Below are 27,936 nucleotides of genomic sequence, written 5' to 3' on the forward strand. Positions count from 1 at the left end.
TACAAATGTGGATAATTAGGGATGTTCATTATTTGTATTGGGTGCCTACTATGTGCTATTTGCTGGGCTATGTGCTTGCTTTATAGCTTTGAACATAAAAGTCCTTTATCACATTCAACTCAAAGAGCTAGATATTCAAGAATAACCAAACAACTGTTATATAGAGTTGTGGTAAGTGCGGCCATGACAAAATACAGGGTGTTATGAAAGCATAAAACAAAGACCGGTTTAGTAGATTTGGGTAAGTATCAGCAAATAACTCACAAATTAATTAGAGACCTGCAGGATAAGGAGGAATTTGTTAGGTGAAAAGTTGTGCAGTGAATCTTGTGGGTTAGAGGGGATTACGTGCAAAGGTCCTGAGGGTGAACAAAACTTGAGGACTTCTAGCAAATGGAAAAAAAGGTAGTGCTATGGCAGCATCACGAAGAAACAGGAAAGTTCCCAAAATGAGTCTGGAGGGAAAAATAAACCCAGGTCATACAGGCTATGTGGACAATGTTAAAGAATTGTGACTTCATCCTGGTAGTAGAGAGAATTATTAGAAGTTTTCTAAGCTAGAGAAGGATTTGATCATATTTTTGTTTTTATAATACAGTATCACTCTAGCTCCAAAAGGAGGATGGACATGGACACAAGTAGAAATGAAGTCTCCAGTTAGGAGATGATTGTAGAAGTCCAAGAAAAGATGAATGCATTTTCAACTATTGTGGTGATAGTAAAAATCTAAGGAAGTGTAGTCACAAAATATTTCAAAGGAAGGATCCTTGGAGTATAGGGATGTATTAGATGTTATAAGATGATCAGGAGAGCTCCCAGGGTTTTCTGAAGGAATCTATATTCTCCTCACTTCTCCCGGGAAAACAGAGATTTATATTCTCCCTCTGGAATAAGGCTTTACTACTCAGAAAGTGATAAACATTGAGAGTTAGGTCAACATGAAAGTTAATAGAGGCAAACACAGAGAGTCAGAGGGGGAGAAAGAAGGAAATCCCTGTAAAAGGAGTCAAGTAAAAGCTGTACAACTTTGGGGTCTCTTGGGGAAATTAGAGAAGTTAAACAGGTTCTCACTGGGGACCTACTTTCTGGACCTAGTATCTGGCTGCACTCCCACATGCCTTCCTTCACCCTCACGGACCACAAGTGTCATCCTGGTTTCTGGAATCTAGTGTCCTGTGCTCTGGCTCTCACCAGTGTCCCCTGTGTGATCCAGATACTTTCCACCCTTTGGATTGAGCTCTATCTAGTTCCAGCCTCTGAGGCAAAACGTAGTGAATCCTCTACCTTGGTTAGATAAAATTTTGCTTCCTGGTTTCCATGATTTCTACAGTGTAGATTTCTACTGTCCTCTTACTTGGTTTCAGTTCCCTGAAAGATACAGGGTGCCTCTTGGAAGATTAATGTTTTATTATTTATGGATCATTTTCCCTTTAAATTACTATGAAGCAAGTTGATTTGTACTTAGTACTTACTGTTTCTAACTTAGATATTTTAAAATCTTGGTTCAGGTCTCAACAGTACAATTTATCTCTAGGACATTAATATGGAGAGGGTTTTGTGTTTCTTTGGTGCCATGGTTCTCAAGCAAGGACACCGTAGAAATCTGTGAGAATATTAACCAGAGTTTTTGGCCTATTTCTGAGATTTCCAAAAGTTTTAACAGTCACAAGGGTACAAATGAAAAAGCATAGAGTTTGAAATTGATAGACTTGGATAAAAAACCCTAATTATTTTCTCAACTAACTTCAAAAAAGATGACAAGTTAAACGGTTTAGGCCTCTTATTTTCTTACCTTTAAAATGAGAATAGCAGTATTAACACAGAGGGTTATGGGGAGATCTTAATTAGACTATGCCTGTGAAAGGAGACTGATGCATGAAAGCTGCTCAAAAAAACAGTAATGTTCTCCTCACTCCCCTCTATAACAGAAACCACAGGTACCAGCAATGAGTATTGACAAGATAACCCACATCTCTCATTTCTTTGATTTTGATTGTAATTTTATCTGTTCACAATGGGATCATTTCTGTTAGAATTTTAGGAAAGTTTCCAATTTCTCAGTTAGCACCTCGTAATTGCCAAAAGCTCTGTTGCACTTTTGCTAACCAAAATTTGCCAAAACCTGGGATCCAGGAACAAAACAGTATTATAATGATCTTTGCTAAGAGGGAGGACAGGATTAATTTGCTTAGATACAGCTAACTTTGTGAAGTGAACACTAGGTGGCAGCATTTGGGTGGAATTTTATGTATCAGTCCAAATGTGGGTCCTTCCTTCTATGCGCTGTCCCCCTCCCAAAAAAAAACAAGCTCAGTGGTCTTCCAACTTGCCTCAGTTAGGGACAGTATTTGAAAATGTGGTTTGCCAGTGGCTAAACTAAAAGAAGTACACTTAGGAGAGGGGAATAATAGTGAAAGGTTATTGTAGTATTTATATGTGCCAAGCACTGTTCTAAGCACTTGTACATTAGGTAAAACAAAGAGTAAGTAGGTTAACAAACAAAACTCTGGTCCACATACCCCCTCCCCCTCATTAATCTTCTTAGAAAAAGTAAACAAGAAGTGATCTCTTTATCACAGTGGATGAGCAGGTAGGCTTTTCTTCAGTCTCTTCCTCCTTTATCGCTTTCTTTCATGCTTTCAACAAAACAACTATTTCTTAAGTATGCACTGTACTTAAGCTAATAAGTAAGTCAGTTTGGGGACAGAGATGAAAAGGTAAAATAATTCACATAAGATTAAGCCTCTAACCCTTAAGGGCACTACAAACTGAAGAGGAAGGAGCACACATACTATAGAACAAGGTGGACCATGCAGCAAAGGAGGTATGGGCCATTTTATATTGGGATGAGCAGAGAGGGAGAAAGGGAATTAATATTTATTGACAGCACACTACATGCCAGGATCCTGCTAGGCATTTTACGTAGAACATTTCAATTATGAACATTTATTTTTGCTTATTTTTAATTTATGTAAGTGGTTGTTAACATTCCCATTTTGGGGTGGGGACTTTAAGACTGAGTCTTAAAGACTGTAAGTAACCTGCCCCCAGGGCACACAGATAGGAAGGGGTAAAATAAATCATCCTGGATGAATAACAATTGCTACTCTTTGTTTCAATTTAAAGAGAGAATACAAATATATCTTAAGGATATAAAGTAATAGATGTGCATTACAGGATAGTAGGGTTTTGACAGTCCAAGTGGAGGTAGAAGAAGGTCTAGGCACAGAATAGATAAAGACACAGAAGCCAGAGGATTGGGGGTGAGAATAGTAGCTATTCTGTCTGTAAACAGATTTTTGCCTTTTTTAAAAGAGAAAAGAATAGAGTTTAAAAACCTGCCTGTAGGTGGTTGAGTATAGCTCAGTGGTAGAATACATGCTTAGCATGAGGTCCTGGGTTCAATTCAATCCCCAGTATCTCCACCAAGTAAATAAGTAAATAAACATAATTACTCCCCCCCCCAAAAAAAAAGAAATCTGTCTGCAACAAGTACCTACGTATAGCACAGGGAAGTATATTCAATTTTTTATAATAATATATAATGGAAAAGAAAAAATATATATGTATGTATATGTATAACTGAATCACTTTGCTGTATACACAAAACTAATACTGTAAATCAACTACACTAAAATTAAAAATTTTTAAAAAATCTGCCAGGAGATGGAAGATACCAGTGAAGTAGATAATTTAGGCAAATCCTCCATTTGACCCAGCACCTCTGCTCTAGTTCAGTCCCTTGTTTGTGTTTTGCCTGCTGTCTTCCACATTCTGGTCTTATCCACAAATCTCAGATTGGTGAGGGATATCAAGTTCTGGTCCCCTACACCTGAATAGTTCTGACTTTTTCACTTCAATGCGTACTTCCTGACTCTGAAGCCACCTACATGCTAAGTACTGACCTGTAAGGTGAGTATGCAGATGCTAATGATATCGGGTCCCTGCCTCAGTTACTCCACTCCAAATCCTTGCTAAATTGGCAGGCTGTAGAGGACAGTAGGGGACATGTTGGCCACTCTCTTTATGTTTTCTTGCACTTAGAGTGGTTAAAGAATGGACTTTAAAGTCAGACCCACCTTTGATGAAATGGGGTAAGAGAAAAGTGAAAATCCCAGCTGGAGAGCCCAGATTCTGAAGAAGCATTTGCTCATTGTCAGCAACGCTGTGCTGAGGGCTTTCTCCTTCTTTATATGAGTAAATGTGAGCCCAGCCTCAGGCTGCTTTAGTCCCTAAAGGCACATGGTGTCTGCAGTGTCTTCAGCCTTTGACTGATGCCTAACTCCTCCTGAACTTGGGCTTCTTTGACCCTCAGTCTGCTTTCATGTTGGTTTAACACAGAGAAGATAGAGAGTGGGTGGTTAAAAGGAAGACTGTATGCCTTGAATAAGAGAGTCATGAACTGGCAATGAAAATGCTTTAGGAGCAGGATCTTGCTGAGGAGCGAATGGAGTCAGGCTATATTGAAGTGGAAATGTTAATTAAAAAGGGAAGATAAACTCTGTAGTGTGCAGGCTCTGGTGATTCTAGTCCTCAGGTCAGAGGCTAACACTCATGATGTGTCTGTGGAGGGAAGACCTTGGGGGAATGACCTTTGGAGACTGAGTTAGTTCCTTTTAGGACCTCTTTATTGCTCCTCAGAGCTGAGAGGGAGAGAACCCAGGCCAGGCCCAGTTCTCCAACCCTCCATCTGCCCTTGGACCCATTGCGTAGAACTGGAGGAGAATCCTAACCCTGGGATAAGAACAGGGTCAGAGACGAGGGATGTCCAAGGATTCCCAACCAGATGTTGAGGAAACAGAATACCACAGTGGCATGGCCCACTCTGATTCCCTGTGGGGAACTGTAAAGTAAGAAGTATATTTGGTCTTTGTCCTTAGTTCCTGGCACAAAGCTTCTGAAACCCTTGGAAGTTCCAGAGTGATGGACTGTTTTGTTTTTTGTTTTTTGTTTTTTGTTTTTTAAATTGAAGTATAGCCGATTTACAATGTTGTGATCATTTCTGGTATACAGCATAGTGATTCAGTTATACATATATATATTCCCTTTCCTATTCTTTTTCATTATAGGCCATTACAAGGTATAGAATATAGTTGTTTATCTATTTTATATATGACTGTCTTTCTTTTTCTTATTTGTCCATTCATTTCTTTTTTTTAACTTTTCTTTTGAGTTATAGTAATTCTACAATGAGGACTGTCTTTTTAAAGTTATTCATACCAGAGTTGATGCTGACTGAGGGTGGAACCCCTAGATAGCCTCAGGATGGGGCTAGTCACAGAAAAACCAAGTGATTAGAGGGCTGGAACCTTCATTCCCGCCCACTGACCTCCAAGAAGGGAAAGCAGAGGGAGGCTGCTGATTAAGCTCTACAAAAGTTCTTGAAAGACAAGGTTTAATGGGTTGGTGAATGCATTCATGTGCAAGGAGGATGGTGCACCCCACTTCCACAGAGACAGAGGCTCCTGTGCTCCAGACCCTTCTGGACCTTGCCCTATGCACTTTTTTATCTGGGTGTTCATCTGTATCTTTTATAGTACCCTTTATAATAGACTGATATATGTAAGTATTTCTCTTGAGTTCTGTGAGCCACTCTAGCAAATTAATTGAACCCGAAGAGGAAGTCATGGGAACCTTCAATTTATAGCTGGTCAGTCAGAAGCACAGGTGACAACGTGACCTTGCAGTTGGCATCTGAATTGGGGGGCAGTCTTGTGCTACTAAGCTCTTAACCTGTGGGATCTGACACTATCTTCAGGTAGTTAGTGTCAGAATTGAGTTACATTGTAGGACAGCCAGTTGGTGTCCCCTGAGAATCAGAATTGCTTGATGGTATTGGAAAACACTCTAGGAGTCGATGCCAAAGGCTGAGCTGATCACAGAGCTTTGGCAATGTTTGACCCAGTTCTGGCCCCAAATCCCTCTCACTTCATTCCCTGCTGCAGGCCTTGACCTACCCCAGACTCCAAACTAATTAATCCACTAAACTGGGAAAGTATTTAGGATTTTAGTTTCCCTGCTTAGCCTGGGGTGGGGGTGGGTAGTGATCCACCTGGACCTTATTGCCTGGTTCCGATAACTGAGGTTTTGACTATTTTTTAGTAACAGGCACTCTGTATCATTCAATGACCATGCCACCAAAATGAAGTTCCAAGTGGATTTTCTATTACCCTAATGTCTCTAGGGCCTCACTGATTTCTTAAGGTTTTGGAGTTTATCCTCAGATTCAGTTGACTGTACCTTTCTTTGGAGTTACTGCTTGGTAGAACTTGTGCCTACTAATAACCTTTGGGGAAAAAAAAAGTTGCTTGAGGTCAGGCTCTGGCTGCTGCTGGTGAAAGATCTCTCCCCACCCCCCAGTGTCTGTTGCTAAACAGCTGAACCTCCCAGATTCCAATCTCTTGAAGGATCCCCACTCCTGTTCTTATGCCACCCCCTGAACTGTGAACTGACCACGTGACTCTTCCCATCTCTCCATATCCCTCCTCGGGGAGCACCACCACCACCAGCAGCCAGTCTCAGCCTGTCAACATCACGGGTTTTCATCTCCACTCTACTTTTCTTTCTTTTTTTTCTTTTTCTTTTTCTTTTTTTTTTTTTTTTAGGACTATTTGTATGGTTTTAACTTCTCCAGACATAGGGATGAGCTGTTCATCTTCTGATACAGTGTCTCTATATCCATTGCCCTTCCTTTCCAAAATGAGTAGAGGAAGGTCTATGTGCTACTCTAGAGGTCATTTTGGTAGAGATAATTAAATTTGAGGTGGGGGGAAAAAACCCACTCATTGTTTATTTGCTCTTTTCACAAGCTGGGCACGGAGTGAACTTTGGAATTGACTCTGTGATACCCATTGGTGTAAAACTCTGATCAGAGAGTGCTGGATTACACCACTGTGGCCAACACTTGCCAGGAAAACCCATGTGAATGTGTCATCCAATGCCACAAGGGTCAGGGTCTGCCTACTTTTAAAACTTTCTCTGTCACTGTTCCCTCAAGCCACCATGGGATTTTCCTCCCTTCTTTTATCACCAGACATTTCAAGCAAATGATTGGACTCATTGCATCCCTTCCCACATGACTCTCAACTTCAGCCCTGCACAGACAGGCTCTAGACCTAGGGCAACTGCTCTCTCAGAGGTCACAGAGGTCTCCTCAGTGCAAACTCCAGTGAAACTTTTCCTGTGTCCCTTTTCCTTGACCTCTCTGGGGCACCTAGGCACAGTGCCCCCTCCCCACCATGCCTGACATTTTCTCCTCCCCGGTCTCCAGGACTCTAGGGCAACCTATGTCTCCTCCCTTTTTCTCAAGACTTTTTCTTTCTTGATTCAGAGGCTTTGCTCTCTCCTCAAATATGGGTGACCCTCAAGGTTTGTTCTGATCAGTTTGGTCAAAACCCTTCCCAGAGAGCTTACTTGGACAAGTAGGCTGTTCTCAGGCCCAGATCCCTGGACCTGACCTCTGACCCTACATTATCACTGACCTGCTGTGTCCTTTTCTTGAGTATCCTCTCCTTATCAAACTCACCTTTTTTGGAGGCAAAGTCAACATCCGACACCCTGAACTCACTTTCCTCCTGGACAGCCCTGTTTCCACTATGTCTGACAATATCCACCCGTTTTCTAGAGTCAAAATTTGGAAGTGACCTTTCATTGTTTCTCTTGTCCCTTACCTATACATAGTAAGTGTCTTCCTTATATCTTACTAATATCAAGTATTATTTTTGTTTTAAAAAATGCTTTACTGCATTTTCAGGAGTACATTTTCCCACCATGATTCCCCTACACTAATGTTAAGCTTAATTATATATATTCAATTTATTACTGGGTCAATGTCTTCTTTTTAAATGATTGGATTATTAGCATTTAAATATAACTATATGTACTTCTCATTCTGACTGTAAGGGTGCCCCAAATCCCTACTCCTCTGCTTATCTACAAACACAGAGGCTAGAAAAGCAGAGCCTTCCTAGCACGCAGGAGTGGCCATCAGCCTGGGCCATGAACCAATGAGGTTCAAGAGGAAGTCTGCTGATTCATCTGTTAGGTGAGGCTTTATATATATGACTCAATTTCTTATTCCAATTCCTATATTTCATTTTTTTAAATTGAGAAATAATTGACATATAACATTGTATTAGTTTTAGGTGTACAACATAATGATATGATATATGTGTATATTAACTTCCATCACCCATATAATTACAAATTTTGTTTTTTATGATGATAATTTTTAAGATCTACTTTCTTAGCAATTTTCTTTTTTTTAACATTTTTTATTGATTTATAATCATTTTACAATGTTGTGCTTAGCAATTTTCAAATATGCAATATAGTATTGTTAACTGTTGTTGCCATGCTGTACATTATATCCCCCAAGACTTATTTATTTTATAACTGGAAGTTTGTATCTTTTGACCACCTTCACCTATTTTGCCCACCTCCCCCACTGCCACCTCTGGCAACCACCAATATTTTCTCTGTATCTGTGAGTCCAGGTTTTTTAAGATTCCTCATATTAGTGAGATCATACAGTATTTGTCTTTCTCTGTTTGACTTATTTCACTTACCATAATGCCCTCAAGGTCTATCCATGTTGCTGCAAATGGCAGGATTTCCTTCTTTTTTTATGACTGAATAATATTTTGTTGTATATATACACCACATTTTCTTTATTCATTCATTTGTTGATGGATACTTAGGTTGTTTGACCTATATTTTCTTATTAAAGGAACAGAATAATTTCCCCCAGGGAGTTCTATCCTTCAACCATGTTCTCAGGGTGTTTTATATCCCGGTCTCTCTGTAAGGCCAGAGAGATGACCTCACCACCTGCACATCTCCACGGATTCGTAGGGAGAAAGTGATCAAGCAGAGTCCCACAGGCACAGAAAGCAGGTTGGTGGTTACCATGGTCTGGCGGGAGGTGGGAAGGAGAAATTTTGGAATGATGAAAATGTTTTGAAACTAGATGCTGGTGTGGTTTGTATACATTGTGAGTGTACTAAATGCCACTGAATTGTTCACTTTAAAATAGTTAATTTTATGTTCTGTGAACTTCATCTCAATTTAAAAAAAAGAGCCCCACTAGCAGAAACATCCTGTCCTCCTTGTTCTTCCCAGGAAGAGGAGGGATGGGGATGATGTAGCAATGGCACCATGAGTCACAAACTGATGAGAACCAAGAATGCTCCACCGTCTTTGTTGCTGCTTTCCCATCTTTTGCTTGGGGTATTGACTGTGAAATGGACTGGCCTCACATCAGACCCAAGAGAAAAGAAAAGAAGTTCATAGTAACGTAGGAAAAGCATGTCATAGAAACATTTCCATTATTACGAAGGCAGACATAAAATAAATATGAATAAAGTTAGTTACTTGATATAAACATAAAGTTCATTGTCATACATCTATTTTTTAATTATTAAAAATAAGGTTCCCAAATAATGTTCTGGCTTGTGTAATAATGAGAAAGAAGGATTCAGCACCTCATCCCGAAAAATCACTGCCGTGATTGCTTTCTTTTTGTTCTCACTATTGAGACCACTGTCTGTAGCCCTCACCTTGAATCATTGTGAAGACTCATTGTTCTCCAGCTTCCCAGATCATTTCCTATCACCAAGAGACTGTTTGCAAAATGCCCCTCGATGCTGAAAGGAAGGTCCTGACTGAACTAAAACTTTTGGGCTGCTACTCACGTTAGCTGGGACCAGCCACCCTGTACCTTTTGGCTCAGCCTTGGTTCTCAGGAACAATTACAAACTTTGGTGGCAGGGCCTGCCTGAGACGTGGTGGTACCCCACTTAGGCTAATAATTTGGAGTTCCTTTTGATATTTTTTCAACATTTATTTAATGTTGAAAGGGTGCTGCACTGGTACTTTTAAGCAATGTTTGTTGGTGGTGGTCTTCTAATTTTCCTTTGAGAGGGTAGAACCAGTTGAGTTTTCAAAGGTGTGTAAATATCTTCTTATGGAAACCTGCATGACAGGGTGCCCCAGTGCTGGGTTGTTCTGATGGTTCAGTTCTCTAAGAGTGGTGCTTAGGCCTGGGCGTAAGTGGCCTGCCCCGATCTAGATCTTGTAGGATTTTGGGGAGGCATTGCATTTTATTCAGTAAATGACCAAAGAGTCTTGTTCCTTTTGCGTCATATTGATTTACCAAAGTTAGGATACTGTAATGCAAGTAAATAAATTAATATTTAGGTTTGTGAAGATTAACACCATGAGAGTACAAGAAGAGGAAGGGAAGGGACATGAACATTTCATTTACTCACAACTCACAATGACTGTATTTTACTAATGAGGGATAGAGGTGAAGTAAGGTTAAGATCTGCTACAACATACACTTTTAGTAAGTGGCAGAGCTGGGATTTAGCCACAGGGGTTTTGGTGGAGAGGAGGGAAAGAAACATTTCCAGGCATTTCCCCAGATGCCTCTCTCTAAACCCTTCAAGCCCAAGCAATGGACTCCTTTTCCGTTTCTACATGGATACTCTCAGATTGATCTACCAGGTGACCATGACTGGGCTCCTGTTCCTGTCTCTCCCATTTTTGTGAGGATTATACATCTTTCAGGATTTCCTTTTCCCAGTCACAAAGTGGCTGTAGTCACAGAAGTGCCCAAAAGAGACAAATTTCTCTTTCCTCCCCACCCTTTTCCCTCTAGCCCAGTCACACAAAGTACTGCCAAATAAAATTGCTTAGGCATTTCTTAGAATATATCACTCATATTATAGAAATCTGTTTCATCAACTACTCTACCTGCAATATCTCATTTAATTCTCACAGTAACTGTATGAGCCGGTACTGTTTTCATCTCTGCTTTATAGTTGAAGAGTCTGGAGTTTAAATTCACCGAGGTCACCAAGCTAGTGAGCAGCGGAGGCAGGATTTTAATTAGGGCAACAAGACTCCGAAGCTTATGTATTTTACTACTAAGCTATATTATCTCCCAAATGTAAGTACTGAATTCCTGTTAATATATACCCTTCAAGTCTAAGCATTACCATGTAATTTATTTTGAAAGATACTAGAGAGTCATAAAATACATGAGATTCTTGGTAAGAAATATTTTTAGTGAGTGAGAGAGAGAGAGGTTTTTGGCTCATGGTTTAAGAGGATCTTGCTTTCAGGTATGGCTGGGTCCAGGTTCTCAGATGATGTCATTAGACCTGGATATTTCTTTTTCTTTCTCCATTTCTGTGCGATTAAGCCACTTCTGGTGAGGTTGTTGTATATGTTGAATCTAATCCTATCTGATGTGCAACCCCAACTCTCAGAGCCCTGGGCTGACTCACTTTGGCTTAGCTTGATAAGCTAACATGATAATGGAAATCAATGAATGTGGCTGAGGGGATTTACCACTTTTTTGCACAAGACTTGTCTCCCATACCCATATCTGTGACCTGGAGTAGAATCAGCCCATCCAAACATATGGCCTGATAACGTGGGAGAAGTGCTTTCCCAAAGAATCTATTGTGTTCTTACCAGAAGCAGGGAGAGTGGTTAAGGTAGGAACTTTAGGTATTTACTGCAGTAATTAAAGGATCTTTTCTATTTACAAGACTTGAAATTCTAGTTTAATGACTGTTTCTACTGAAACAAATTATCCAACAGTCAATTCTGTGACCTCAGTAACTTCTATAAACCAAGGAACTTGAATAAATCATTTGCTCATAAATCAACTTTTAAGGTTCTGTAGCAGTTTATTATTATTATTTTTTAAGTGGAGGTACTGGAGGTTGAACCCACGACCTTGTGCATACTAAGCATGTGCTGTTACCTCCGAGCTATTACCTCTCCCTCAGTTCTGTACCATTTGAAGTGACTTTTCCTACTCTTTCCCCCGACCTCCCCAGCTATGTTCCAGGCATATCAGTCTTTTAGCTGCTTATTTATGGCTGTTCTTCCCTCTTTTTTTTTCAATTTTATTTTATTGAGTTACAATCGGTTTCCAATGTTGTGTCAATTTCCAGTATAGACACAATTTTTCAGTTATACATCAACATATATATATATATTCATTGTTGCATACTTTTTCACTGTGAGCTACCACAAGATCTTGTATACATTCCCCTGTGCTATACAGTATAATCTTGTTTATCTATTCTATGTATACCTGTCAGTATCTACAAATTTCATACTCCTAGTCTGTCCCTTCCCACCCCCCTCCCCCCGGCAACTATTTCTATGAATCTATTTCTATTTTGTATTTATTTATGTTCATTTTGTTCTTCCTTCTTTTTGGACCTTTCCCCATGTTGCTCTTTCTGCCTGGAAAATGCCTTTCCCTCTATTTGTCATCTGATTTGATATTCACATTCCAGCTTAAATATCACTTCCTCTCTATTTAAATTAGGTTACATGGATTGTTTTAGATTCTCTATCTAAATTAATCTAAAGTTGATTGCCAGAATTTATATTGAATGATATAATATAATACAATTCAATTTAATGTATTATATTGAACACATACTAGGAGCCAGGCAGCGTTCTAAGCACTGGGGATACAACAGTGAAAAGGCATTTGTTGCTGACCTGTTGGAACTTAGAGTATAGTAAGGGAGAGAGCTGGAAAATAAACATACAAGATCGTGTCAGGTAAACACGTAAGTGTGATAAAGAACAGTAAAGTGAGAAGGATATAGCATGATTTATTTTAGTGCTATTTCAGATCAGATGGCAAGGACAGGTCTCTTTGATGATGTGATATTTAAGCTGAATGAACTCAGGGGAAGAATATTCCAGGCAGAGAGAGACAGCAAGTCCAGAGTAGCTGGAGCTGAAGAACTTGGGGGAGAGATGCGGAGCTATAGATAGGAAAATGGCCAAATGAATTATATGTTAGAATATCATAGAGCTATTAGTTATTAATATTACATAGCTGTTTACTTTTGTTCATTAGTTTAACATGTGTAAGTCTGTTTCCCTACCAGAGTATTGATCTATGTATTCTTTTTGTGTGTATAGCTATATTTTTATATTTCTTTTATTTACCTGGAACTTAGTTTGATGTGATGTAAAACTCTACCTTGAGCATTTTTCCTAATTCTTCTTTTTTTATGTATTAATTTTTTACAAATACTAAGATATACATTGAAATTTTGGTTCCATTCATCTGAATGTTGTGTCTCACTGCTTTTTTTTTCTGCTTTATAATGACAAGTTTCAAAAAGAAAGAAAAATTAAAGAATTATATATATAATGAACACATATCATTTCCTTGATTCAACAGCCATTGCCATATTTGCTTTATATGATTATCTTTTACATTTCTGTACCACTTCATATTGAGTTGCAGATATCATAATCTCTCTTCCTAAATACTTTGTAGACATATCCTAAGCATATGAACACTGTCCTACATAACCACTATCATGCCTAAGATAATTAACAAAAATTCCTTAATGTCATGTAATATCTAGTCTTTTTCGTTTTTTCTAGTCTTGTTTTTTATAGCTAGTGTTTTGAACCAGAATTGAATCAGGATTCTTGTGTATATCACATTGTAATTTGTGTGTGTATGTGTGGTAGAGGTAATTCGATTTATTTATCTTTGGAGGAGGTACTGGAGATTGAACCCAGGTCCTTGTGCATGTTAAGCATGCACTCTACCACTTGAGCTGTACCCTCCCCCTTACATTGTTGTAATTTTTAAAGTTCTATCCTCATTATTCTTTATGTTAAAGAGTCCTAACAATTCTTATTTATTATTTTAAACAAAGTTTAGACCTATTGGTAAAGTTCCAAAAATTACTATTGGATTTTTGTTAGGAGTTAGCATGTATTTTTTACTATATTTAACTTTTCCTTACAGAATTGTCTCATTATTCATTAAAATTTTGTTTAATGTCTCTTAGTAAATTTTATGTTGTTTATTATATAAATCCTGAATATTTAGAATCTTGAATAAGATTATTCCTATGTATTTTATCATTATTTTGCTATTATGAATGCAACACTTGTGATGTTGACTCTTTTGACTGAACTTAACATGTTTCATAGGAATGCTCCACATACAACATATTTACACATCATCTAAAACTGAGTTCAAGGAAGCAACTACACAAAAGAGCACCAACTTAAATCAACATTAGAGATTTTCTTCTAGACGTAAATGTGTGACAGTCTCTACTGAGGTGGGATAGGTAAATGAAAATTATATATGTATTTTCCTGAGAAACTCATGTCACTGAACTCCATGGTAAAGTTAGGCTACTTTCTTTTAGATTTCTAAATGTGTAAGATCTCAACCTAAAGACTCTCAGAGCTGTTTGACTTCAAAGAGTTCAAACCAACCCTGCAGATAGGATTTTGAAACCTATGCAGAAACAGCCCTAGAAATTACTTCCACAAATCATGGCTATAATGAACTGTAAGTGTGCTGGCTTGCCTGAGAGAGTGTATCCATCAGGCTTTAACCAGGAAAACAGAAATCACTCTGAGCCTTTCAAGCAGAGAATCAAGCGTTTACAACCCTGAAGAAGAGATAGTCAGGAGAAGCTGCCACTGGCTTCCAGGTTTGCTCCATTGCTATGGTCCTACAAATCAGTAAGTTGTGTCTGCCACACAGATCAGGAAATCACACGAACTAGCCACCAGCTGTCATCACTGCTTTGTTGCACAGAAGCAAATGACTAACAGTGGGATGCCTGTGGTCATTACAGCACTTCCCATCTTCCTCATCCCACACACCTGCCCACTCCACCAGGGGAAGAAAGACATGGCTTCCGCCTCTCTTCTGCCTTACAGATGTTGCATGAATGTATCTTATGGTTGACTATAAATTGCATCCATGATCCTGTAGACATTGGAGTCTGAGAAATATAGGTCCAAGATGCCAGCATTTGTGATACAGAAAAGAGCTTAGAAGGGAGTGGGAATGCATCTTGGATAAAAAAAGAAAAAAAAAAAAAGCACAGTCTTTCTCTTTGGCCACTCAGCAACCATACAGCATTTTGTATCTATATTTAAGCAAACAACAATATCGAAATAGCATGCTTCCTTCTAATTTTATGCAGCTACCCCTTGTACAAAGAAAAGCATGGCCACCTTTTCCCCTAGAAGAGGATAGCAAAAGTCTCATCAGTCACTATACTATTTCTGAATATTTCTAATTCAGTCATAATTTCCCTTTGATAAAAAATAATAATTTCCCTTTGATAATTTCCCTTTGATAACAACCATGAACATACTTTATATTAAATAATATGGAAAGGGGAAGGGGAAAAAATAGGTTGATAAAGTATATACATAAAAAAACATGGAAAAGCATATATAGGAACTTTATCCTTGTTTCTGCAACTGGTCATCAGACTATAACATATTTATAACCTCCTTCATCCATTACCTATGGTTTCTATTTTCTCAGCCAGCACCTTGGCTGGTTACAGTTCTCTACCGGTAGTAGGTGACCCAAACCTCCATTTCTGAAGGGCCTGAGCTCTTACTGGCCCTGCCTCAGTTGGGTTAATGTAATTTTTCATTACATTGTACTACTGAACATGGAAGTACTAAGGGGTGCTTTAGAAAATACCCTGAATTCTAGATAGACTCCTTATTCCCAGTGTGAAGCAATAAACATGTTTTCCATTTATAATTGGCATCAATTGCCCCAGCTGGTAAAGTAATCCCCTTCTTTGCTTGTGGATTCAGTGGCATAAAGAACCCCAAATGTCCCGGTGGCAGTCTTAACTTCCATTTCAATGGCATCATTGTTACTTTCTGGAAGAACATTCCTTTCTTTGGGACTAAGTTCTCTAAACCACCAGAGCCCAAAACTCTGGAATGAGGGTATTCCCTTAATGTTAAACCCATATTTAACTGTGTGGCCATTTTCAACATGAGCTCATTGTGCAGTTACTGGAGTGGTTGAGGGATGATTCTGGCTGACATACAGAATCAGTTGTTTGTCTACTTGATTATTGGCGGCCTCGCCTGCAGTTGGTCTCTTTGGTGAATGTTTACATGGAATGCTAACATCTTCTCATTCTGTGCGGTTCGGTTCTGAGAGGTCCAACCACATGGATCTCTCCTTATCACTGATCCTCTGTCTTGTTATGCAACAAACCATTATCCACAAACCATTAACCACTGTCGCAGAGTCAGTGAGATCTTTATCTGGACATCTCTCATTCCAAATGAACTATTTCAAGTTTTGCCCATTTGGAGGATTTCTCTTTCATGTGGTCCTTCAAGGCAATCCCTGAGTGGGATTATATTATAGTTTTGTAGTAGTTTCCTTTGGTTGGTGTAAAATATTATGAAGGTATCATGAAATATCATGCTTTAGCCCATCTCCCACTGGAGGATGGAATGGATACCACTTCCACTTGATGAAGGAGTGCTGCTGGGCATGCCCAGCTTTAAATATTGGTGTGTCATATAATATGCAGATCATGGTGGGCATCATAGATCATACCATCAATTAGTAATTATTGTAAGATGTTCATTTTTGTAGCCTAGTATCAATCTAGGAGCTGTTTATAAAAAAAAAAAGCATTTAGTTGCAGAAAATGGCATGATTTTGCTTCAAAGCCTATGGGTCTACTTTATGATCATTAGTGCTTACCAAAGGCTCCATGTAGTATCCCTATGTGCCACAGACAGACCAGCATTGGATTTACTGGGTCATGAGTCAGGGTTAGACCAACTTGTATTTCCTTTTACTTTGACTCTACTCAAAGCTGTAAACCTTATGGGTAAGAGTTGGAGACGTATACAGAAATGTGGCACATGCTGCCTCCAAAATCCAAAGAGGCCCACCAAGCATTGTGCCTCTCTCTTAGTAGTCAGGGGTATAAGTTGCACAAAATTATCTTTCACTTTGAAGCAGAAAGCTCAAGAGGACTAAGACCATTGGAGCCCCAGAACTTTACTAAGGGAGTGGATTCCTGAATTTTCATGAGGTTTATCTCACTTTCTGGCATGCATCTTACCAAGGCATCAAATGAATTTGTTGTATGCTGCTCACCAGGTCCTTCAAACACATGTTCTTTGGAAGTGCGAGGCAATCAAAGTCCTGGCAGATTAGAGCATGACAGAAAATTGAGGAGCTGACATAGCCTTGTGGGAAGACAAGCAAGTGTACTGCTGCTGCTGACAGGTGAAGTAAAGTGCTTTTGGTGGTCTTTACTAATTGATGTAGAGATAAAATAGTCTGCCCCGATGAATAGCAGTACACCAGTTGCAAGGGGCTATGTTAATCTGCTCTTGTAATTAGTAAAAGCAGCTCTAATTGGAATCCCTACCTGAATAAATTTTGATAATCTATTATCAATCTTTAAAATTATGTCTTCTGCACAGATCAAGCAGAAGAGTTAAAAGAATCAGACTTATGCTTCTGGAAAAATGGAGTAGATGTGCTTTACCTATTTCTCCTGCTAATTATAACTAACATCCTTGGTTGAAATACATAAAGCACCTATCATAAGACTCTGAAAAGAAGGTGACCTGGCTAGGTACTTTGGGGAAAATGGCCCATCAGAGAGCTTCCTGAGTTTTTTTTTTGCCTCCTGTGTATCCAGGTCACAGTGCAAGAGAAGCCTGCGCTCCCTAGCCATAGAAATGGGAAAAGGGTGACTCTGCAGGACAAAACCCATCATACTCCTGGTAAACACCATGTAAAAAGCCACATCCATCCCTATTGTCACTATTTCTGGCCAAGACTGTGGGATGGAGCCCTGTTGACCATGCCCGGCTTGCACTAACATAAGCAGAGGCAGCTTTCCCCTCAACTGGCACTGCAGAGACCGTGGTGGGGTGCACTTTTGACCACCACTGCAGTACACACTAAGTGAACAGCTGCAAAAAGGCAGCTTTCTGCTCCTTCCCAACTAGTGACTAGGTGAGATTTAGGAAACAGAACTAGAAAGCAGTATTCTTTAAATCTGTGTATGAAGTCCTGGGCAGACGTTCGAGTGGACCAACCATGAAATTAACCATAACCAACACAGTAAACTGAGCTATGTGTGGACTACTGCCCAGGTTTCAGATTGGGTAGCACCCATGTGGGGCAGACCAGAACAGCATTGCAATTACAACCAACCAAGAGGAAGAAAACTAAGAGAATTAGATGCCAGCCTTTTAAAAAAAAAATGACTGAAGGAAATTCCCTTAACAAAATGAAAATGATAAAAGAAGCAGTCTTGGAACATAAGGAAGCAAGAAGGAACAATGGAAAGAGCAAAAATATAGACAATGTCTGCTGGCTATGAGTTCCCTCAATTTTTGTCTGAGAAAGTCTTTATTTATCCTTCAGTTTTGAACAATAATTTTCCTATATAGAATTCTAGTCTGGTGGGTTTTTCTTTAATTAAATATTTCACTGCACTCTTGTATTACTTGCAAACTTTTTTTTTAAAACAAGAAATTGGCTGTCATTCTTGCCCTTGTTCCTGTATAGGTGAGGTATTTCTTCCTCTAGCTTTTAAATATGATATAGCTAAGTGGTGGAGGTATATTTCTCTTACTTAGTATTCTGTGATCTTCCTGGGCCTGTATAGTTTGGTGTCTATTTTAATTTTTGAAAGTTTTCAGTTATTATTACCTTAAAGATGTCTTCTGCTCCTTTCTCCTTCTAGTATTCTGGTTATGCATATATTGCACATTTTAAAACTGTCCTACGGTTTTTGGATGTTTGGATCTGGTTTTTTGTTTCTGTTTTTTTCATTCTGTTTTCTTCTTTTGCATTTCAATTTGGAAAAAAGTTCTTTTGACCTATATTCAACTGTGCTAATTCTTCCCTCTGCTGGGTCAAGTCTACTCATCATCACCTAGAAGGCATTCTTCATTTCTGTTACAGTGTTTTGATTTCTTTCCTTTCAATTATTTTTTTGAGTTTCCATCTCTGCTTACATTGGCCATTTGTTATTACATATTGTCTACTTTTTCTATCAGAACTTTTAACATGTTTCTTAGTTCTTTTAAATTCCTTGTAGGATCATTCCAACATCTGTATCGTTATGTGTGTTGGGTTTTGAAGATTTGTCTGCTCAAAGCTTTTTTTTTCTTGACTTTTTGCATGCCTTGTAATTTTTTGTTTAAAGCCCAGTGTGATGTATTGAGTATTAGGAACTGAGTTAAATAGGGCTTTAGTATCAGGATTTATGTTTATTTGGCAAGGGCTGGGCAATATGTTTCATGTTGGCTGTAGCTAAAGGTGCCAGAGGCTTCAATTTTTTCTAGTGTCCTCGTTTATGTCTCCCTTGTTGCTTCTGGAATTCCCTACATACTTTTCCTCAGAGAGAATCTGTGTCTTGTAGCTCACTGAGTTGTTCTTATTGGATCCCTGTTTATGTGATGGTATGTTGTAGGGGAGAGGAAGTGTTTTCTAATATTCTAATTAAATATTAGTGTTTTTGTGAACCTATGTCTTGAGCTGTGAACTTCCAAGTGTTTCTCCAGTGATATAGCCCCTTCACTCCCACTCCTGAGCCTGGCTGCAGAGTTCCCAGTCTGTTTTCTTGAAACATTAAATCCTGCTGACTATTTTTTTTTTTCCCTCATTATGTGAGACAAGAAGGCTGGAGGGGGGCTGCAGTAGGAGGAATTCCCTTCTCTGGCTGAAAGAAAACTCTGGTAAAGTCCTTTCTTTTAGAAAGTAGATCCTTATTATAAAGAAGGCTCTGGGCATATTTCAGTGGTTACTTATTTTCTTCCCCTACCAGTGCTATGAGGAGATATTTCTTGGATCTTCATCCTAACTGTAATGGGTCTCCTGGAGGTAAAACCCAAGAAAGTGTGACAGCCCCACTAAGCCTGTAGTTCCCAGGAGTTTTTCCCTTTTAAATTCGTCTGTATTCAGCATCCAGAAATTCATCATAATTACCATTACATGCTCCTACCAGTTTAGGGCTCCAGTGGCTTCTGCTCCAGGTAATCAAGTCTTGGTTGTGTCTCTTTGTTGTATGAGCCTGTCTCATCAGATTTCCACGTGGTATTGTGCCCTGAAATGTCAGTTTTCAGATCTGTCCAAAAGTCATTGATTTTTAGTTTGTCCACCTTTTTATAGTTGTAAGGACAGGAAGGATAACTTCCATGCTCTTTATAGTTTGGAACTGAAACTGGGAATCCCAAATATTCATTTATAATCTAACTTTCATAGCATCCCACTGTGATTCATGGACCAGAGCGGTTTGTTTTGGATCTTCAGAGTTTAACATTATCTTAGAACAAAGCTCTAGTAATCCACCCAAAGTCTGGGTGTTTTCCTTTTCTTGGTATATTCGTCAGGGTTCTCCAGAGAAACAGAATCAATAGTATATGTATATATATTGAAAGAGATTTTAAGGTATTGGCTCATGAGATTATAAAGGCTGGTGCATTCAAAATTTGCACTAGCAGTCTAGCAGGCTGGAGACTCAGAGAAGAGCCAATGCCGTAGTTCAAGTCCAAAGGCTATCAGGGTAAAGCCAATGTTGCAGTTCAAGTCCAAAGGCTGTCTACTGCAGGACTGCCCCCTGCTCAGGGGAGATCAATCTTGTGTTCTGTTCAGACCTTCCACTGATTAGATGAGGCTCACCCATCTTATGACAGGCAGTACTTAAAGTCAATTGATTTAATTGTTAATCTCATACAAAGGCATTCTAACAGAGTCATCCAGAATAATGTTTGACCACATATCTGGGCACTGTGGCCCAGGCAAATTGAGACTTAAGATTAACCATCATACTTGGTAAATGGCTACCAAGTATCTTGGGGGTAGTTTAGGAGGAAGATTTATAGTGTATACTTACAGCAGGGTCATAACATCTTTTCTTAAGGATTCTTTCTTAAGGTCCCCATCATCTGAGATGCTCTGGGTCTATGAACCTGCCAAAGTAAGAGAACTAATTGAGAAACTGGGTCTCTCCATTTGGGTAACATATCAAATTTTAGTTTACCAGATTATGTAAGCTCTACATAGGCTGCTCATTAATTAGTGAGCACCAAAGATCCCTGAAGATCAAGCCTGATTATATCTCTAACTCTGCTGCCCATTACAGTAACCTTGCTCACTTTTCTCTTTTCTAGTGCTGTTACTGGCCTCTGCCATTTTGGGATTCTATCATTAACACTGAAATCAGGGAGCCCATTTCAACAGTGGCATCTTCCACCATCATCTTACACATGCAGACACAGAAAGTACAGAGCTTTTCAAGAATAATGCTGCTCCTCTTGAACCAATGGATTTCTTTAGGTAAAGCCATTGTCCTGTGTGTCTTACCGAGGGATACACTGAAAGGGTTGAGGAGTACGTTGCACATGATGAATCCAACATTCTTATCTCACTAAGTCTTTGGATCCTTTATTTTCTATTAAACCAAGAACGTTCTTGTATCTTAATCTAATTTAATGAAGGCATTGTTGAGTCTGGTTTCATTCAAACAACTCAGCAAACCCTTAGATCCTACTCCTGACTGACTGAGTTGATACACTGAATCCAGAATCTCTGGTGCTGCAAACATATTGATAATTTCCATAGTATATTCCATCTTCCTTGGTCTAGAACACACTCCTACACAGAAATCCTCCAGTGCCATGTACATTAGCAATATCATGCTATTATCTCCCTGTGGTGTCAGACATCTTATTCACCTTCTTGAGGTATGCTGACATCTGACTCTGGCTGTAGATCTAGAGGTAAAGAAGCGTTGACATACCCTTGCAAGGTTAATGCTTTACTGATGCCATTACAGGATCTTCAAGCAAGGGATGGCCAGCATCTCAGAGAGGATAGGAGGGACTGCTTTATCTGGACAAGGGGGACTCAGTGAGATTTGGGGAGTCAAGATAATCAAATTCAACTCAAACTACTAAAATGTCCCCATTCTAGTCTTAGAGTTTTTAATTAATTTCAAACTTTCACATATGAGTCCTAGTAAGGCTGTGAATTCAGTATGTATGATAATTTGGCAATTAGCAGGATCAGACATTGGGTCTGACTTGTAAATACCTTCTCCCTGCAGCTACAGAAGTTAAGAGATTTTCTTAGAGTGCTGATGCTCTTTCTCTGAGCTGTCATTTTATTGTGTAAACTCTCCAGGGCATTCAGAAGCCACTAGCATTCTCTATAGTCCTTGTAGACATAATTTCCACCAGAATAGTTTAATTTAGCAACTGTTTGGTCTAGCAATGACTGTCTTCAACTGGCATTCTATTCCGCACTGATAATTTAAGTAACTCTTTCCTTTCCATGGGTAAGACCATCATTCTCCACTACTGATAATGCTATCATTGACTTCAAGCAGAACTGAGTCAGCCAATCCCTTTAAGCTTTAAGATAGTAATCTTAAAGCTACTTTGGCCTCAGATACAGTCTTTGTTAAGGTTCATTTAGAAAAACAAACAAAACACTAAAAATATTTCAAGCAGAGCAGAATTAATATGTCAGGAATAGGTGCAAATAAAACCATTGGAAGGACTGGAAGAGCAAGAGACAGGGTAGATGGAACACCACTATCTTCAGGTCAACCACTGAAGCTCTAGTCCAGGACAGCAAGAAATTGCTACTGCCTCCTAGGTTGGAAAACCACAGGACGTTTCCATTGACTGACACAGCTGCCTTGCTGTGCCAATGTAGGTGGCAACTAAGGAAGCACTTCATGTCTGCTGCCATCCATGCATCTGTCTGCTGCTGTCAGAGAAGCAAGAAAATAGTCTCTAACTTTTATTCCATTTTCTAATTCTCATACAAGTGTATCTCATTGACAGAGACTGGAAAACACTCAGAACCCTGAAACCAATCTGGGAATTAGAGTTCTCTGGCTTCCAGTCCCAGTGATACATAGAAAGAGAATCATCAGGAATGGGGATAAAAGCTCCCCTCTTCCCCCATGGCATCTAGCACTGAAGATAATTCCCAGCTTTTATGAAGGCTGTAATTTCAATTCCAAGTGGATGCAAAACTGTTCGGAGACATTCAGTCCAGCATTTCTAGCTCACCATTCACTACCACCCACCCCTGCCCCTCCCCACAACACACATATTTTGCCTACTGTTTTTTGTTTTCTACTTTCTTGCCTCTCTGCCCAGTCTCTATGCCTGTCAGCTACAGGACCCAGAGTGTGCAGAAGATAATTGAAGGAGGAAGCTTAGAGGAGGAAGAAGACAGGTTCTATTTTTCCCTAGTCTTAGTACTGCTAGTGTTCTGATGACTTCTGTCCTTTCTTCATCATTTTAGGACAGTGGAATTTTGAAAGTTCATTCTCAGTAAAAATCTCAGGAGATAGATTAGATTTACAAAATATCCAGGTGTAAATAATTTTCCAACTAAGATGACAGTGCAAAATGTATACCTTTGTATCTTTTGCATTTTTATAACACACACACACACACACACACACACACACACACGGGGGAGAGGAGGTGGAGGGAGACAGGGGGGTGGGGAGAGAGTTAGCTCAAGGCTAGTAATATGGTAGTGCTTTGAGTGTATCATCTCTCTTTAAATCCTGTCCAGCTCTGAGATGTGAAAACTGAAGCTCAGAGGTTGGGTAAGTTGGCCACGATCCTACAACTCTATAAGAACTCTCACCTGCCCATATTGGCTTCCATGAGATGTGACAGGGGAAGATACTCTAAAATTACTGGAGACTAACTCTGTGAGTCTGGCTTCCCTGTCAGAATCTTCTTCTATCTCAGCTGAATCTGCCAGGCGAAGTTCCGTCCGATGTCTCTGACATTGGGCTCATGGAGAGTCCCAACCTCCACATCAACCGGAGACGGAGTAGGAGTGACTGAAGATGGCAGGCTCTGGGCCAGGAGCAGCAGGACTTCGCGGAGGGCCTGAGAAGGGGGTAGGGAGAGGGGGAGGGAGCGGGGTCTACCACGCCCCCGCCCTTCCGTCCACTCCCATTGGCCGAACGTTTGCTGGCCCTATCCCACTGCCCACCCCCAGGATGACGCTTAAAGTGCGGAGCAGGTGCCTCTTGTGGAGCAACAACTTTCCGCTGGTGTCCTGGCTCGGAGGCGCACCCATTCATTGCCCCGAACATCCATCTGTCTCTCCGGTTTTCCAGCGGGAAGAGACTCCAGCCACCCGGGGGCAGCTGCCACCCAGGGGACTGCGGCCAGAAGAGGGACTGAAAGCGTGGCTGACCCTCGCGGGCCCGGGCAGGGGACGGTGACCACGGCCATGCAGACGTGCGCCAGGGCCTGGGGGCTGCGTCTGGGCTGTGGAGTCGGGGGCGGCCGCCGCTTGGCTGGAGGCGCGGGGCCTCTTTGGGCGCCGCGGGGCCGTGACAGCAGTAGCGGCAGCGGGGACAGCGGCGGGGCTGGGGCCTCGCGCCTTCTCGAGCGCCTCCTGCCCAGACACGACGACTTCGCTCGGAGGCATATCGGCCCCGGGGACAAAGACCAGAGGGAGATGCTACAGGCCCTAGGGCTGGAGGTAAGGACCCCAACCCTGCCCTCCCGGGCCTCACCACGTCCCTCCCTGGTTCTGTCCACGCGGCCTCCGGGCCCCCGCCAGGAGCCCTGCTTCGCTCCGCGTGGGACTCACACCGTGGTCCGGGGCCCTGGTGTGGAAGCGAGCCGACGCTCTCGGTCCGCCTGCCCCAGCCTTCTCCCACCCGCTTACTTTCGCCTCCACCCGCCCTTCGCCCCTCACAACCGTGTCTTTTTAAACCTAAGTCGCCCTGCTGATGAGTTCTAACTTTGCCAGAGAAGGACCTCCTGATTTATCCGATTATCTCCGGTTGTCGACCGAAATCCAACCGAGCCAAATAACTACCCCGATTCATTTTTTCCCCCTCCAGCTGATTTTTGGTTTGTTTATTTTTTTTTAAATAATCCTAATTAGACAATTTAAATGAGATTCCTACAAGCCTTTGTAGATGTAAAACAGAGGTGTCTCTTTTAACTCAGAAGCACTTTCCTCTGCCTTTAATGTTCACCGACTTGCGTTTTAATTTTAGAGCGTTGATGAACTGATCGAGAAGACCGTTCCTGCCAGTATCCGCTTGAATAGACCCTTGAAAATGGATGACCCTGTCTGTAAGTGGCCGGGAGGTCTTTAGACCTCGCTTGCTCTGGCCTATTTGTCTTCTGTGGTCTTTGAAAGTCCAGCTGTGGGTTAGAATTGCTCAGGACAGAGAATATATTTATTAGAACAAAACAGCGGCGAGTACCGCAGTGGGCGGGAGAGAGTGTAATGTTTAGTTCCCCGAGTAGTCCGTTCTTTATCTCAGGACTCCGGAGAAGCCAGCAAACTTCCTGGGGGAAGTCAGTGCACAGACACGTGTGGAGGATCCCCAGCTTTCCAGGCACCTGTTGGGAGCTAAGGTTCTCCCATCCTTTGAATTGAGAGGTGTCATCCCTTTTTTTTTTTTTTTTTTTTTTTTGCAGATCAGCATACTCAGAAGGGAAAAAGGAATTGCCTACAGTCATGCAAATAGGGAAGTGACAAAAATGGGAGACCTAGGCATTTGACCTACTTCAAGGCTCTTTATACAACAGTAGCTTCAGTTTACCCACTGACTCTGAGAATTTTATTTTATGTTTAAAATATTTTTATGTGAGTATTTTACTTCCATGGATTGAGCAAGAATCCACAAAAGCAAGTCAGGGGGGATAGGCAGAGCTAAAGAGGTGGGGTTTTTGTTTGTTTTAACAGAGAATTCTCATGAGGCTATCTGGTTTTGAATCATAAAATGCTATCTCTTCTGGAGTTAAGTGAAAATTGGTTTGTTTCAGGGTTTAGGACAGAAAAGATATGTGGAAGGCTAACTTGATTTTGTTTTAAAGTAGGCAGCCTGAGGTGTGAAGCAGGTTCAGCCCCAGCTGCTGATGCTGTAACTCAAGCTGTGCTGAGGGCTGCTCCCTTTGTTGGTTTCAAATCTGAACCATTTTCCCTGATGGCTGAGTCCTTGTTCATGGAAGAAAATATTCACTTGCTGTTCATCTGAACTGATTGAGACCTGAGGATGGCTGGGAGCCTTATCTATTTCAATTTTAGGAAATCAAAATCCTGATTCATTGCATGTTTAGAGAGTAAAGGTTTTTATGTTTTTGAAACAAGCTAAGATTTTTTTGAACAAGTAAATGCCTTCCTGAGACTTTCAGAGTCAGGGAATGTCTAGGTCAGCCCTTTTATGAACTATAGAACCGATCCCTGAAAGTATAGTCTTAGCCCTTTTACAGTATACTCTAAAAAAAAAAAAAAAAAAAAAAAAAAAGGTGGTCTTTAAGAGTTTTAGAGTCTAGGGACCATGTCAAAGTTGTCTAGCCTATTTTAGTTCAGCTATTTGTTTCCAGCTGGATAATTTGAACATCAGTGGATTCCATTTCTCCTCTCCTTGGAAGCAGACTCCTGATAAGTAATTTGCAATTTAAGTGTAAACTTTAAACCTAGCTGCTTCTGTGAGATTTGGAACTGGTTCCATCTGGTTAGTCTGAGGTGACTCAGAGAAAATATTGCGCAGTCAGGAGTCCCCTCTTGCCCTGAAGTGGGCTGGCTCTCCAACAAAGCTTGCCTCTTGGAAGGATATGCTGTGGGTGTGATGAAGGTGGTGGGGAGGGGGAGGCGGTGGGGGGCACAGAATGCATCAGTGTTTTACTCTGAGGTGTGCACATGTTATGGGTAATGAATGTTTTCCACGTGGGGAGAGCAAGTTGGTCCAGGTAACCTCTAGTAGTAGCTTTTTTAATTAACAGTGGGGCAGAATTATCCAGACTTGGTTTCACGTGAATGCTGAATGCCTGTGCTCTACTGTAGTCAGAGAGGAATTCGAGACCAAATATTTGTCAGCTGAGTACAGAGAAAACTACTAAGAGCTAGTTATATGAGTAAATCCCTCATTGCTAGATTAAAAAGAAGATTGTGAGAGTGATAAGCAGCATGGAGATACTTGGGTTAGTTCTTGTGCATAGCTTAGTAATCTGAAACGTTTATGTAGTGCTTACCATGTATTAGTTTAATCCTTATTTCAACTCTGTGAGATAACAATCATTATCACCTGTTTTAAAGATGAAGCAACCAAGGGATACAGAGGATAAGAAATTTGCCCAAGGTCACAGCTGGTAAGGGGTGAAGGCAGAATTTAACCCACACAAGTCTAGCTCCTATTCATGCTCCAGCCACTAGTCTACACTATCTTTGTTTTGTCCTCGGAGAGGAGGTAGTTGTATAAGTACAACCTTTATTGTTGTATCCTTCTAACTCTTCTGAAGTATCCAGTTTACGGATTTGCACCAGCCCAATCACACTGGGATCACTCTGCCATCTGCCAGCTGCTCTCGTGGAAATGCAGCAGAACACGCAGGCCTGCTGCCAGGGCGAGGGAAGGGGTGACAGAGGTGCAGGGCGAGGGCTGAGTATTTAAGGAAGGGTAATAATGCTCTGCTGGACAAGGCTGGAGGTGGCTGCTGCAGCCAGAGGGACCAGCATGTTCAGGACAGAGCGTCCTGACAGAATCAGGGAAGTACAGATGGTTCGGCTGTCAAGTATCATGCTTCCCCTACCCTCGGACACTTCAGAAAGTGCCTCAAAAGAATACCTTGATCATTAGTTAGCTTCACAGTAAGCCATACTTCAGAGAAACAAGCAAAGATTCTCAGTTGAAAACCCTGCCAGATTCATCCTGTTCAAGTGAATCCCCCATGCCCCACGACTTACACAAAGAAGACTAGAAGGGTATGTCAGTGGGAACATTCATTTCTCGGAATGGTGCCATTATGAATGATTTTAAGTTTCTTTTTGCTACTTTGCTTTTTCTAGAATTTTCTTTTTTACAATAACTATGTATTTATTTTGTAGTCAATACAAAATTTAGATACTTTATTCATGAACCATGCCAATCACTTTCAGCTATGATATTCCTCTCTGTAGTATTTTCAGTGATGTCATCTCAAGCTAACCACACTGAACTAGTCCATAACTTCACAGAAGCTGCAGGGTTTAAAGTTTACACAGAATTGCACATTGCTTATTGTGAGCATACTTAGGAAGAGCGAGGAGACACT

At 40.6% G+C, this 27,936-nt stretch overlaps 1 protein-coding gene across 8 annotated transcripts in view; it reads left to right on the forward strand.

Moving 5' to 3' along the window:
* GLDC (glycine decarboxylase) overlaps positions 1–27,936 on the forward strand; it is a 116,788-nt gene that overhangs the window by 18,939 nt on the left and 69,913 nt on the right. The window contains exons 2-7 of one of the 8 annotated variants that reach the window (XM_072959467.1): positions 16,970–17,098; positions 17,520–17,604; positions 21,007–21,172; positions 23,435–23,771; positions 23,873–24,364; positions 24,891–24,969. In XM_072959467.1, the coding sequence (XP_072815568.1) occupies positions 24,110–24,364; positions 24,891–24,969 (334 nt within the window). In that variant the 5' untranslated portion in view covers positions 16,970–17,098; positions 17,520–17,604; positions 21,007–21,172; positions 23,435–23,771; positions 23,873–24,109. Of the gene's footprint in view, positions 1–16,969; positions 17,099–17,519; positions 17,605–21,006; positions 21,173–23,434; positions 24,365–24,890; positions 24,970–27,936 lie in introns of those variants that run through there. The other 7 variants (XM_072959466.1, XM_072959468.1, XM_072959469.1 and 4 more) reach the window with 7 other exon arrangements.

This window comes from Vicugna pacos, chromosome 4 (assembly GCF_048564905.1).
Source record: "Vicugna pacos chromosome 4, VicPac4, whole genome shotgun sequence".
NCBI lineage: Eukaryota > Metazoa > Chordata > Mammalia > Artiodactyla > Camelidae > Vicugna > Vicugna pacos.